This window comes from Pinus tabuliformis, chromosome 3_2, assembly GCF_031772625.1.
Source record: "Pinus tabuliformis cultivar Carrire ecotype Pingquan chromosome 3_2, CPIR1, whole genome shotgun sequence".
NCBI lineage: Eukaryota > Viridiplantae > Streptophyta > Pinopsida > Pinales > Pinaceae > Pinus > Pinus tabuliformis.
The window spans coordinates 380437084-380451881 of NC_142302.1; the positions used below are offsets into that span (position 1 = coordinate 380437084).

The 14798-nt window shown below is 40.0% G+C and overlaps 1 protein-coding gene across 2 annotated transcripts in view; it reads left to right on the forward strand.

The window, feature by feature from the left end:
* LOC149181004 (two pore calcium channel protein 1-like) overlaps positions 1-9041 on the forward strand; it is a 534602-nt gene extending 525561 nt beyond the window's left edge. For both annotated transcript variants that reach the window (XM_089416401.1, XM_089416402.1), the window contains 2 exons: positions 8702-8766; positions 8914-9041. In XM_089416401.1, the coding sequence (XP_089272527.1) occupies positions 8702-8766; positions 8914-9016 (168 nt within the window). In that variant the 3' untranslated portion in view covers positions 9017-9041. The remainder of the gene's footprint in view (positions 1-8701; positions 8767-8913) is intronic.
* Positions 9042-14798: the final 5757 nt, after the last annotated feature.

Consider the following 14798-nt stretch of genomic DNA (forward strand, 5'->3'; position numbering starts at 1 on the left):
AATAATGAAATGAAATGAAACAACTTTAGTCTTTCACGAAGCATCATATTCATAATTCACATCATTACCAATGAGTTATAATTGCCAAGGCCCAACTTCAAACTTCAAATTTTCATTGTCACAGTGATATATTGTTTACAAAAAATATCATTATGATATGAAAGAGTCAAGAGTCAAGAGTCAAGGACTCAAAACTCAATAGTTATGAAAACTAAAGTCTAATAGAAACTAAAAAAGACAAGTAAATTGTAAATCAGAATCTACATGTGGCCCTTGCCACAAGAGTCTCCAGGAGTATAAGCAGGTCGTGGTGGTCTTCTAGGAGTCTCCCGCACAGACCGACGACCAGAACTAGAACCTCCACGTGAGGGTGTAGATGGAGGTGGCGACAGCAAAGGAACAAGACTCGAACCTTGAGCACTGCTACTAGATGGTGGAGATGGAGGTGGAGGTGGCATGGCTGCTGCAGCTGCTTCATCTTCATCCCTTACAAGTTCCTCTTCCAGTTCTTCAATATGTACAATGCCATCCTCCAAATTGTCATCCTCTGGGTGATTGTCCCAAATTTTATATGTGGGATCCTCATAAGCTCGATCACAGTAATGACTCAACAACCTCAAGTTGTAGTGCACATAAACCAAGCTTTCTGCTCGGTTTTCATTGAGTCTGTTTCTTTTCACATTATGTATGTAGCTGTAGGTGCTCCAACACCTCTCTGCAGAAGAAGTATTTACAACCTGTGAAAGAACTTTTTTTGCCAATTTTGGCAAAAGTCCATGCCCGCCATATGTTTCCCACCATGTGAGAGTATCAAATCTATCTCTGTCGTCCATTGCATGGAAGTTACCATACAAACCAGTGCCATTGAAGTATCTGCCTATTTCAACGCGCACAGCGGCACATTCCTCCCTGTCAGGTACCAACTTTTCTAATGCTTCCAAATATCCTTTAGTTACCTCTGGATCTAAATGGGGTTTGGTCCTAAACCCACCACCTGCTGCAGGTTGGCCCAACCAAGATGTAGAGTAGTATTTTGGCGTAAGGATATACGCCAAGCAATGTAGTGGAAGATTAAGCCTATTCCACCGTTCACACACACAATCATGAATCAGTTTGTACAAGTTGGGATCTTTATTATGAACAATGTCTTTTATTTCCCCCAACATGGTATCCATTTGCTCATACACCTCGCCAATCACTGGTTTGTCTGTATCTGCAAACCGAATCATGTGATAAGTTGGCTTGGTGAAATCCAATACCTGCCTCACAGTTGTCCAAAACTGCCCATCAAGAGCGGCCTCCTCCACCATTTCAAAACCTGCCATGTCAGCTACATTTGTAGCCCTTTCTTTTAATACCTGCCAATGTGGACTTGATACCATGCTAGCTAATGCCTCTCTTACCTTCAAAAGGCGCCTAAAGGTGAGGTAATAGCTACCAAATCTGGTCTTCGCAATCTTCAACAACTCCAATCTCGAGTGACTGCGGAAAAGGCCATGGGTATTGCTATGATTTGTAATAAATTTTATCATTTGTTTGCCTTTCTTGTACAAATTACCAATCCATTGGTATTGTTCATTTTTGTTCTTGACAATATCATGCAACAGAAGGTTCAATGTGTGAACCAAACATCCAGACCAAAATATGTTCGGGTATTTATCCTCAATAATTGCTCCCGCTGCCTTACAATTAGGAGCATTATCAGTAATGACTTGGATGACATTGTATGGGCCAATACGCTCAATTGTTTCAAGTAATGCTTCTGCAATGTTGATGGCGGTCTTGAACTTGTCTGAGTAATCATGTGCAGCTAGAAAGATGGGACCACTAACAGACACAGCAAGAACACTTATCAATGGCTTGCCTTTTACATTTGTCCATCCATCAGATACAATGGACACCCCATGGTCAGTCCAAGAACTTGTCATTCTATTCAAAGAATGTGATATTTTTGCTTTTTCATGATCAAGGCCAACGGTTCTTGCCTTGTCATACCCAGGGCTCTTGTATCCTTTAGGGGCATCATTTATGGCAGAAACCATTTCGTGCCAATAAGGTGAGCGAAGAACATTGAATGGTATCCCACATGCATAGAGAAACCTGTAAACCTTTGAATCCACATCATTCCTACACCCCTCATCAAGGAAATCTGATATGGTTCTACGCGTTAAAGCTGATGACCCTGTGCCTCCATATCCACTGCCTTGGGAGGATGCTGAAGGAGTTCTTTGTGATTGTGAGCTTGGTTCAAAGAAACCCCTTGATTTTTTTTATCTGTGTTGGGCTTCCTCCTCTTCTCTTATGTATTTGGTTCTATCCGCCGCTGACACTGCTGTACAAGTTTTGATTCCTATTTGTTTGTCTCCATCCCATGGCCTTTTCCCGCAGAGGTGTCTTCTAGCACGGGTGTATGAACCTGTGTAATCAGTGTTGCAATGGGGGCAATGAAATTTAGTGGTTCCACCCCCTCTCCCTGTTTCAGCCCTGTTAACATATTTCCACAATGGAGTTTGGTCTTGTTTAGTTTTTTGAGGGTCATGTTCACCCTCCTCCAGCTCCTCCTCACCGGGGTTTTCACCAATTTGACTTTCTCCAGCTTCTTCATCCCCCTCTTCAGGTTGGCCCCTCCGTTTCCTACTCTCCAGCACCATAATAACCATAAAAGGGACCAGGAAGAGGAAAATGCCAAGAAATATAGCCAGGTCCATGGTGTTTGATGTTTGTAGGGTTTTGATTCCTGAATCTGCAAATTAATTTAATTTATTGGGATTAATTAATTTAATTTAAATTTATGATTTTTAAACTCAATAAACTAAATTAAATTAACTAAATCACTACCTAACTAACTAAACTAACTAAATTACTAAGTTACTTACCTCTGCAGGCTTGCTCCTCGCTCCTCAGCACTTGCTCCTCGCTCCTTTGCTCTTGCTCTTGCTCCAAACTCTTGCTCAATGAAGTCACAATGAAATTTTTTTAGGCCCATTGGGCTTTTAAAACCAAAAAAAAAAAATTAATTTGATTTTTTTTCGCGTCCGCGGAAATTTTTTTCGCCGAATCGCTCCCGGCCTGAGTCGAAATGCTCCCGGAGCGATTTTTTACGCCCGGGAGTGATCGCTCCCCGATCGCTCCCGGGCGTTAAAAATCGCTCCGGGAGCGACGGAGCGATCGCTCCCCGAAACGCTCCCGAACAGGGCAGGGAGCGTAAATTTTTTTTAGGAAGCGCGCTCCCGAAAATCGCTCCCATCCGAGAGCGATTTTGGGAGCGCGCTCCCGAGCCGCTCCGGCTCCCCGATCGCTCCCGGGCGTTAAAAATCGCTCCGAGAGCGATGGAGCGATTGCTCCCCGAAACGCTCCCGAACAGGGCAGGGAGCGTAAATTTTTTTTAGGGAGCGCGCTCCTGAGCCGCTCCGGCCTGGAGCGCGATTCGGGAGCGGGTTCGAGGAGGGGGGGGGGGGCGCTCCCCCGCAACTATGAGATCAACATATGAAGAATTAACTAAATCTTAAGTCTGCAGGATATACGCTAGTTGCCTTAACCACAGTTGCGTATACACGCAAGTTTTATAAAAAGTAGCGTATATGAATCTGATTATGGAAATGAAAAATTATTGACTTGCTAATACTGATTCACCCCCCCTCTTAGTATTATTTCCAACACTTTTGTTCAAAAATAACTGTGTCCTATGTGTTTCTATTTTCCTTGCTCAATTTCTATGTTTCAAAATCATATTTAATTGGTGTAGGATGCTTTAGTAATTTACTTCAATGTTTTAAGAAGAAATCTGAAATAAGTTTGTAATGTAATTTACAATCTAGGTGAAGTAGATTCACGTGGTTGCAGTAGGATTCCAGAGATTGTTAGATCTAGGAATTTTCATAGTTTTTTCTTCATTGTTTTTCTAGGGACGTTTGTCTAAAAATATTGGTGTCAATTATTTGTGTGTGCGCATAATTTTCTCAATTCCTATGGTTAATTATTTTTCTGTGAAGTTGCAATAGTGTTTTATTTAATATTTGTTACAAGTATTTTGTTGTTGACAAATAATTTGAAAAGATAGGAGAATAATAACCAGTGATTGTAACAATATTTAAAATTTCACAGGAAAAACCCCAGCGTGGGGAAAACCAGTTCTGTAGATGAGGGTTTATGTTATTAATAAATCTTCAGCAAATTGAGAATTACAACAATTGCTTGCCTCTCACTGGAAAAGCTCCGACAAATATTTTTTTTCCACTGCTGGTAGCAAAATGGAACTGGTTCTTTCTACAAAACAATTTGGCCTCTCTTGGGAAATTTGCACCTCCTCCTGCAATACACATTGGCTGACTAGAAATTCGAATTCTCCTTTTTGACAACTCGCATTGCCTCCGGAAAATCAATCTTGTGAGTGAATCTGCCTCCAGGAACTCGATTGAACAACTCACAGTACTTCCGAGTGGTCGTTCTAGCAACTAGCAACTGAAATGAGTCTTCGACAACTCACACTAAATAAAATGGCTATACACACTAGTTGAATTGGCCCCCATCTTGCAGAATAATTCGGCCTCCTTCCATCTCTTGGAATTCTGGAATCGCTGTGGAGAATTTCTCCGAAAATTCTCTTCTCAATCTCTCTACTGAAACCCCGTTGTTGGTGTTCTCCACTGCGGCTTCGCTATCACTGCAATTCGTTGTCTCTGAGTGATCTCCAAAGTCCCATCAACTTTCTCTTTATAATCTTTGATTAACGAATCAATGGCCACGATCTAACTCCAATCGATGGGTAAGATCATCTTGACCCATTCTCATGACTTTTCTAGAAGTCACTAGAGCAAATCGATTTTGTCTCAATCAATATGATTTAATTAACCTCTTTTTCTAAGTTAGATGTTGGAAAATAATTCATAATTGACTAATTAATCTAATGAAGACATTTCCCTTAAAATCTTTTCCTGGGCCTTGGAGTTAATTATCCTCTTGTGTTCCTTAGCCTCATAGACACCAATAGAGACTGGAACACCTATTCGAGCTACCAAAAACTAACAAATTTTGCATGGGTATATTTTTAGGTTTGGTTGTTAACTCTTCTCTACATTGTGTATGCCTTATGTAGTTTGCATTGGGTCTTTTTTGTGCACAATTTTACATGCATTGGCTATTTTGTGGTATCTAGGAATTTAAATTTGACATGGGTACTTGCTTTTATCATTTCTTTGTTCATTGCTACACCAATTCACTTATCTCCTATTTGTGTCATGTCATCAACTTTATTGATGTGTTTAAATTGGGCTTCTCATGTTCATGTTTTTCCTGTTTCTCTTAATGTTTCATCTCTCCTCTTCACATCTTTTCCTTTTTATTGCTTTTGATTTTTCATAGGTTTTTGCTTCAAAAACCTAAGAGAATTTATCAAATATGTTTTGAATTCTATGCTTGAAACACTTATCAAATTAAGAAAGCTTAAAACTTGTGTATGCCTAATATATGTGTCTGCTCTCTTTCTTCTCTTGACAAGACCAGTTTGATAAAGGCATATTCTCCTAGAATAATTTGGCAACTCCAATCACAAAGAAAATGGCATTTGATTTGATCAAATGTTATCAAAATTAAATTGATGATGGAACTAATTGACCCCAAAATATGAACCAGATTGAAATTGGATCAAAACATTAAAGTACCAATCAACTAGACAATACACAAAATATTCAAATTTTAATAAAAAATCATATTCATGTACATCCAAATCATTACATGCAAATATCCAAAATTTTCTTATGTATATAGCAGGTAAGTGTGCATAATGTTGTATATCTGTTGTATTCTTTGTAAATAAACTTTGAGGACAGGGTTTGGGGGGTGTTGATTTTGAAGGGTCTTCTATACTGATACTTATCTTTGATGATTTTTAATCTTTTCATATTCTTATTCATTTTTCCACCATTCAATAATTGCACAGAAGACATCGACAATTAAGACAGTAGGAACGTAAAGAGCTAAGTTGCAGGAAACGTGGCCCTAGGGGGCGTTTCGCCAGGGGAAACGAAAAGAAACGCTTTTCCCCGTACCGTACGGCCTGGAAACGCGTTTCCGGCCGTACGACCATGTTTCCCGAAACGGAAACGTGGCCGTACGGCCGGAAACGCGTTTCCAAGCCGTACGGGCCACGTTTCCCCAAAAAAACTTTTTTTTTTTTTTTTTTTTTTTTTCTAATGTAGATCTCTTACATTTGTTTGCCCTAGTGTTGATATGCAGTTCATGGTAATGTTAAATTCTTAAAGTAAAAGTGATATTCTCCTTTATTTTTCATTTTCATCCTTTTACTTAAATTTTTAACATTACCATGAAATGACTCAGGATGTTTGAGAGTGGTTTCGCCGTCATTGGATTTCATATGGAAAAAGTAGAATTTTAGATCTTACTCAAAATCCAGCAGACTTATCTGTTTTTCAGGATTTCAGGATTGGGGGGATTTCAATGTTTCCATTGGATTTTATCATGTACTAGGGTATGGAAGTTGTATTTAATCGAGAGAACAAAGCCCTCTATGCAGGGGAGACACTCCCAATAATCAAGAGAATGTAGGGTACTAGGGTATGAAACTTGTATTTAATCAAGAGCACTAAGGTCATTCGACTATGTAGGAGGAGACTCCCAATCAACCACGAGACAAAAAATTAGAAATTTCTCGTGGCTGATTTTGGATATTTCTATTTTCATTATGTGATTATGCATGAGTAAATGTGATGTAAATTTAGATACTTATAGTCTATGCATTGACAATTGACAATTTTATCATAATGTAATAAATTAGAATGTATCATATATGCTTTATGATTGCACATATTTCTTAAATTCCTAATATATATATATATATATATATATATATATATATATATATATACGCGTTTCCCCGTTTCCAAAATTTGGGGAGGTCGCGTTTCGTATAGCTTCCCGTTTCGGAAACTCGTACCCGTTTCCCCGTTTCGTGCAACCTTGGTAAAGAGACAGCCACACAAAGAACACAATATTTTACCTTGGGAAAACCCACTTGGGGGAAAAACTCAGCCAACCTTTTCCTTTTAGAGAATGAATGCAACAAGAGATACATCAAACTCAACTAACGAGCAAGATGACCAACCACCAATGACCAAGTCAACCCTCCACACTTCTGCCCACAAATTTCTCTGCAATAAGGTCTCCAAGAGAGCCAAAAACCGTCTAGCAAATCTGCCTCAGAGTTCACACTGTACCACAGAGATATACCGCAGAACAAGTTCTCAAGAGGACCGAAACTTGTCCTCTATCTCAGTCTTAGACCTTGAATGATGCCATAGAATTGTAGCCTCATATATGCGCATAAAACCACAAAACCTTCGCACTACACCATAGAAAGATTATGCCACAGTTAGACATCTAGATCTCGGCCTCCTTGATTACTAGAGCGAGCAAGTATCTTCCTCTGATTTTTGTCCTTATGATCCTTGTCTTCTTCGCACCAAAACAGAGATATAATGTGTGATCCAAATCTTCCTTTGGAGGAGAGCGAATAGGCTTAATTTATAGTGTTTCGTCCATGCGAAAGGGTGTCTCATGGGCAGGTTGACTTGACACTTGGAGGGCCAACTTGGTCACTTGTGGTGGCAAAATACAAATTCAAAATTTTCATTTTTCCTCTCTTGATGAGCCTCATAATATTTTTCTTTTTGAATACAAAATAATTGATTTTTGTTTTCTTCCAAGCATGAAGAACATGCCTCAAATAAATTTCTTTTACAAATGCAAATAAAAATATTATGAAAACCAACCATAGCTACAAAATTCAACAAGGTGGGAGGGGGATCATCCCCCTAGCTAAGGGGACCATGACGAATGAGCACCCCACTGCCCCCTCGGAACAAAAATAAATAAATAAAACAAAAAATGGACCCTCTTTTTGGTCTGTTTTCTGCATGAAAATGTTTGAAAATCACATATAATCAAAATAGCACAAAGTTATTAGGTTTGTTGTTTAGGATTTTAGATTTTATTAATTTTATTTCATTTTAAAGTTGTTTTTATGGGCCCAAGCACCTTTATAAACCCCTTTATATAACGGGCTGATTTAAACCAAAAATGCGAGTTCCATACAAAACAAGCAATTTCCAGTTGTTGTTGGTATTTAGATCATATAAATCATAACATGAGAGAGGGAGATAAGATGAATGCGTATTTTATTAAAGGGGAGTCCTTGAATACATTAATAGGGGTTTCTTTTATGTACCATGTAATAATCTATTTGACCACTTTTATAACTAGCCTATAGTTAATATGGGTCATTAACATCAATGATAACCTTCTAAACATTTGGAATTTTTTCCACACTTTCATGTCACTCATAACAATATATTGAGTGTTCCCACTCTAACATATAGCTTGTTAGAATACTTATTTTGCTTAACTATACAACATTTTTGGTTTTCATCTTATGATGTTCTATATGCATGAGAATCTTGAGAGTATTGTCTTTTATTTATAACTAATTTAGTATGTAATTGATAAGTAGACTGTTGAATTAATCATCCTTAAATGCTTAACAATAAAATGAAATTTGAATGGCGAGATAGGTATAAGTCTATTAAGATGTACATATTCAATGTAAAATCATCATATAATGTATAGTGTTAAGTGAATCTGTTCTTTTCGTTGATAGGTATGTGGCTAATGCATCTTTGGTGTGCAGTTATTTGGTGGCCTTGTCTATGCAAACAATCCTAAACTGGAAGGGACAAGTTTCAAAAATGATGAGTATCCTTTTTCTTAGAGTTTTTTGGTCGTGTGTTTATTTATACATGTGTGGAATAACATATTCTTGAGAAATGATTCATTAATAAAGTGAGGTCATATTGATAATATGGTTTTGTAAAATGGCTTTGGATTCTTAACAACTACAAGCTACGTAGTCTTCAACTTTAATGACTATCCGAGTGGTATGGTCACTCTTTTTAACTTGTTGGTCATGGGAAACTGGCAAATTTGGATGGAGGTATGTTCTTAACAACTATCATTTTTCTCTTTAACTTTTTGTCTTGTGCATTCTTCATGTAATAATTATTTTGGGAAATTTATCGAATTTACTATGCCAAAAGTGAAGATTTATAACTTTATATTATAGGAAATTGGAATTCAATAGAACTTCATAATTTTTTAGCAATATAACACTTTTATTGTTTAGGTGAACTTATTGTTCACATTCTTGATACCTAATTATATAGGAAAAAGAACCTGCCTATTTTGGGGTATCTTGGGGAAAGGATCCCTCATGGGATGTTAAGAATTCTAAAAACCTAGGTGTTGATGAAAGACCTGTGAACAAGCACTTAGGAATAAGTCAATAACTCAAATCACCCCTCTCAAATATGACACTAAGAAACTTGAGTTAACTTCTCTCACCCTTGACTGAAGAGTGAAGACAAAACTTAAGGGCTCCAAGAATCAAGTTATCCATAAGCATCAAGATTTGGAATATCCTGGATTATTTTAATTATGACTTTTAGGGAAAAAAATCCATAATTTTTTTCTCAACAAGAATAGCACAAAATAACCTGGAAATACTTCAATCACAAAATACACAAGATAGATAAATGCAAACTCGGCTAGATCCAACCTTATTATATTAATATAATAGCTTGTTACAACAATAGCAATGGCTGACAGTAGCTCCTCAAATCAAATAAATTGGAACTTATAAGTACAACTTGTGAATTTTGATTGAATTCACCAAGGGATGAGATGGGTTTTTGTTAATTTTAGGTATGTTCTATGCTGATAGCAAATTTACTTCAATTTTCCACATTATCTCAATATCAATTCCAGATTAGCAATCACATTTAGCATGATAGTAAAATGCAAATAAAACATAAACATAAATCACAGAAGACAAGCCAAGACAAGAGGACACAAGATGTGGCTCCAGCGAGGGACAAACCCCAATGTGGGGAAACCCTTGATCAATTATTCTTATGTGTTCTTCGATAGTTGAGCAGAGAGAGAGATAGTACATACATCAAAAGTCAACATTTTGACTTATCTAAATAAGAGTAGAGATCTTCTCTAAGAAGATGTCACATGAGATCGCTGATCTAGACACAGGTGATTCCATCACCTAGCCATACCTATCTGTGTTGCACCTCATTGTGCTGCACCCAATCATCATGCTGGACCTCATTACTATGTTGCACACATCATACCATGTACATCATCACTGTGCTGCACCATCACAGAGCTGTACCTCATCATTGTGCACTATGATGCACCACTCATAGCTGTCTCTAACACCATGCATCATCCAACTGCTGCTTCTAAAACATGTTACTCCATGCACCTTACAGCACCATGCTGCTGCAATATACCATATCATGTTGCACCCCTTTTGAGGTATTCAACACTCCATGTTAACCCAACACGTGGCTCCCACAGGCTGCTCCGAATCTGATCCAAATCTGGTCAATATCAAAGCACCTCTAACACTGCTCCAAATCTGCTTGACACTTTGTTGTTCCTAACTGTTCTGGTTAGGGCACTTGGGCATACTGCTGCAGCCCTAAACTCCTCTCAACAGTCCTCAAACAGCCCTCCAAAAACTGCAGACTAGGCAAGGATAGATTCTCCTCCTCCACGCTGAATGTAAGGGCTCAAGACAGCCCTCAAATTTGTCCATGCTAGATTAGCAGTACTGCTGTCATTTATATTTGCATACTGTTGTTTGCTGCAGACCTGGTTAGGGCACTTAAACAGCCCTAGACATACCCCATAGTCAACAAACCAACCCCATAAGGACTGCGGCCCATCTTGGAAAGCTTCCTCCCATGCCACGCTGCCTTCTTAGGGCACTGTCCATCCTTGACAGCCCTCACGCAGTCCCTAACTATGTGCTATGGCCTGTGGCCTAGCACAACAACCTTCCTGTAGCTTCTGCCTCCACAAAATGTGACCAAACAATCTCAGAACAATAGCGTACTGCCCTACTAAGACTCGGCCTAGTAGCCTGCTCTCTCAGCCCTTGAAACAGCAAGATTCCAGCCCTCAAACAATCTGCACTTGCCTCAGCTTCAGCCTCCTGTAGCAGACTTCAAACCCTTGCTTCCATGCTGTCCAAGACCCCTCTCTTCCTGCGGCTAGGTTGTCTTAGTTTCAGAGCTATTCCTTTGAGAACGTTGCACACTTGGATCAACAACGTCTAGGGCTAGGGTAGACCCTTTAGGACAATGTATATATAGCTCCTTCCTTGACAGCAAAGAGGGTTCTCTTTTCATGACAGCATTGTAGTTAGGGCATCATCTTCTTAGGGAAGCGTATACTCTTAGGATCTCTCCTCCCACCAAAACCCAAAGACAAGTGGAGAGGAAGAGATCACAAGAAGAGTGTGTGTCCAAATGACTTTCAAGGCACCTCTATTTATACTAAAACGTTGAGCATAAGTGGGGGCAATTTGGTTGCTGGCCGACCTTGACGAATTGTCCCATAACACAAATAAATTCATATCTCCATGAATACTTATCGGAATTGGATGATCTTTAGATCAATCCTACACCTCTCGATGAGAGGAATCCAAGAAAAATATCAACTGCCATAAATAAGATGACCCACATGGAGTTTGGCCCTAGTTTCCAATTTTAACACTCCCTCTCAACTAGGGAGAACTCCATCCGCTGATCCATCTGCCAGACTGTGCTATCTCTGCCATCAGTGCCCTGCACTGCTCTGCTCTGCTCTGCTAAACCATGAAGAAGAAGAATTGATCGAGAATGTCTCATACCATTCTCTACTGACCCGAAGTCAGTCCCATATGAAGAGAGTGTCCCATACCACTTACTAATCCGAAATTAGTTCCAAATAAAGAGAGTGTATCATACCTCTCTTATTGATCCGAAATCAATTCCAAATAAAGAGTGTATCATACCACTCTTACTGATCCGAAATCAGTTCCAAAAGAGAGTGATTTATATCACTCTCACTGATTAGAATTCAGTTCCAAAAGAGTGTCTCAAACCACTCATACTGACCCGAAGTCAGTTTCATTGATCCTAGATCAATATCATCCTAGCAGCGGGAGTACGGTAGATACATGACGCATCCATTGATACTACTATGGTCCCTATCCTCATTTCCCTACTCATTGGCCAGATGAGAGGTACTTCCCGTGAGTCCCAGACTGCATGGGTAGGTCTCAGCAGCAGGAGAAGGATGAACCATTCATCCTGCCTACATGTCGCCATGGGTATCCCAGGGGAAGGCTGAACCACTCACCTTATACACAGCAAATCACTAGGGGAAGGCTGAACCACTCACCCTATGATTTTGTGTCTCGGCAGGAGAAAGATGAACCACTCATCCTACCTACATAGCAGACCACTAGGGGAAGGTTGAACCACTCACCCTATGGTTGGTCATCGCTCCACGATGTATCCCCAAGCCCCCCAGAGCTCAATGTCCATCTCATACAGGACCTTCAGGAGAGAGTCTCTCCACGACTCCTAGTCATTCTTGGAAAGTCACAAATTTGACCTTTCCCAGGGGCTTCATCTGAATATCGGTGACCTGCACATCAGTTCCGATACAAAGGAGCCTCCATGCTCCTTGTTGTACCATATCCTAGATAAAATGTTACCTAATGTCTATATGCAGGGAACAATCATAGAACATGGGATTCCTCAACAATCGAATCCCCCGTTGGTTGTCACAGAAGATCATGATGGTATCCATCACGTGTCCAAACAGTTCACTGAAGAGCTTCCACAACCAGACAGCTTCATAGGAGGCCATTCTCAGTTACGTATTTGGCCTCAGCGATGCTCAAAACAACCGACTTCTGCTTCCTTCTCATCCAAGATACCGACACAAAACCCAAAGACAACCAACACTCATAAGTGCTCTTGCGATCCCCCACATTGCTTGCCTAGTCAACATCAAAATAATCATGCAGCTTCACATTTCCGACAGTGTATCTCAATCCATGAGAGATTGTGCCCTGAAGATATCTCAAAAGATTCTTAGCGCCAATCCAGTGACGCTCAACCATATATGAGCTCAACATGCTAACTGCAAAACCTATATCTGGACGGGATTTCACCAAGAACATCAATGCTAGAAAGAGTTTAAGAAACTCAGAGGCATTTCTCAAATCAGGTCCGACATCACTACCGCATAACTTCTTAAAGTTAGGCTTCATCGAGGTAGTCACGGGCTTGCAGTTCACCATTCCAAAACTGGAATCCAACTCCTTCTTACTTTTGCAAATGAGAGGGCCTACACCTGTCAGAAAGAGGTTTTCCTCATAAGGTGCCAGTATGAGAGGTCTATCATCCACAACCTTTAAGCAATGGTTTGGACCATCTTCACTCCTAGTGAATCTCAGCTTCATCAAACAGCTATCAATCCTCTCATATCAAGCTCAGGGTGTTAGCTCTAAATCATAGAGAGCTTTCATCAACTTGTATACATGAGATTCCAAATCATGAATCTCAAACCCCTCGGGTTGTTCCAAATTTGTGTACTTGCTACATGAGGGGAATGGTCCCCTTGTGAGTTTTCCTTCGGTACATCTCGGACATGTACCTTCATGCTCTTCTTGAATTCAGGCATCTCTGTCACCATCTGTCTCACATCAGGAGTGAGCAGACCTCCGGTGCTATAGAAGAGATGTGTCACACGACATGGTCCCCATTGGACTTCCTGCAACTTGATACAAATTGCCAACCCTGAATTCAAAAGCATATTTAAAGTTACTTTTTCAAATATGTACCTTTCCATCAATGAATATCTTCCATTTCCAAAATGGACACCAGGTTCTTCTCGAGATCAGGTACATATACCTTGATCCAATTGAAGAGTAACATTCCCTACACCCCTTGTGGGATAGGTGGCATCGTGTCCAAGAATAATTTCCGAGTTGTTTCCTCCTCTCTCAGATTAGAGAGAACTTCCTTGTGTCTGTTGAAGTGCTTATTGGCTTTTCTAATTTTAACCCGTTAGAAATTCTTCCTGTACTATCTGATTTATTTCTTCCTACTTGTTCAATTACTTAACATGTTATTTACCATGTAAATATTGAAAATAAATACAAGTATAGTATCAACACATACAGATCATCAACTGAAAGTAAACAAGCACACAAGTGACACCGTTGTTTTTGGACTAATGTCCCTGAAAAAACCTAATGCAGGAAAGTCGGTGCAACTATTCACAGCTATTCAGAGGGTTTTATTATTATGCAGTTTTAGAATACAACCTGGGTGCCAGAAATGGCTCACCCAACAGAGAATGCCCTTGGCAGTAGTACCTCTCATTCAGAGATAGATATTCTGGCTAAATCACCAAATGAACGATCCCACAACAACAATGCAACTTCTGTTGCTTTGCGTCACTCTGATAGGGACTGTGTCATCCTATCTGGCTCTTCAGCTCTCAGTCTGTCCCACGAAATGCTCCCAGCACTGCCTCTAGGCCCTACGTCAGCCTCTCTGGATTCTACGTCAGCTTTTGGAGCCTTTGCGTCTCACACGCTGGCCCTCTCTGCCTCTGCGCAACTCCTGGCTGCCTCTGCGTGGCCTCTAGCTAGCTCTGCATCCCTCTCCCGACTTTGCGTTGATCCTCCTGGTACTAACTCTATCTCTCTGCTATGTATTCACTGCCCCTCATCTACAACTCAAGTCACTCACTCAATTTCCTTAGCAAACCTTGCCCCAGAAAATCGAGTTCTTCATCTCTCTTGGTGTGTTCTCCAACTGACCCTCAAGTCTCCTCTTATACTTTTCTCGTTGGTCCATCAACAACCAAGA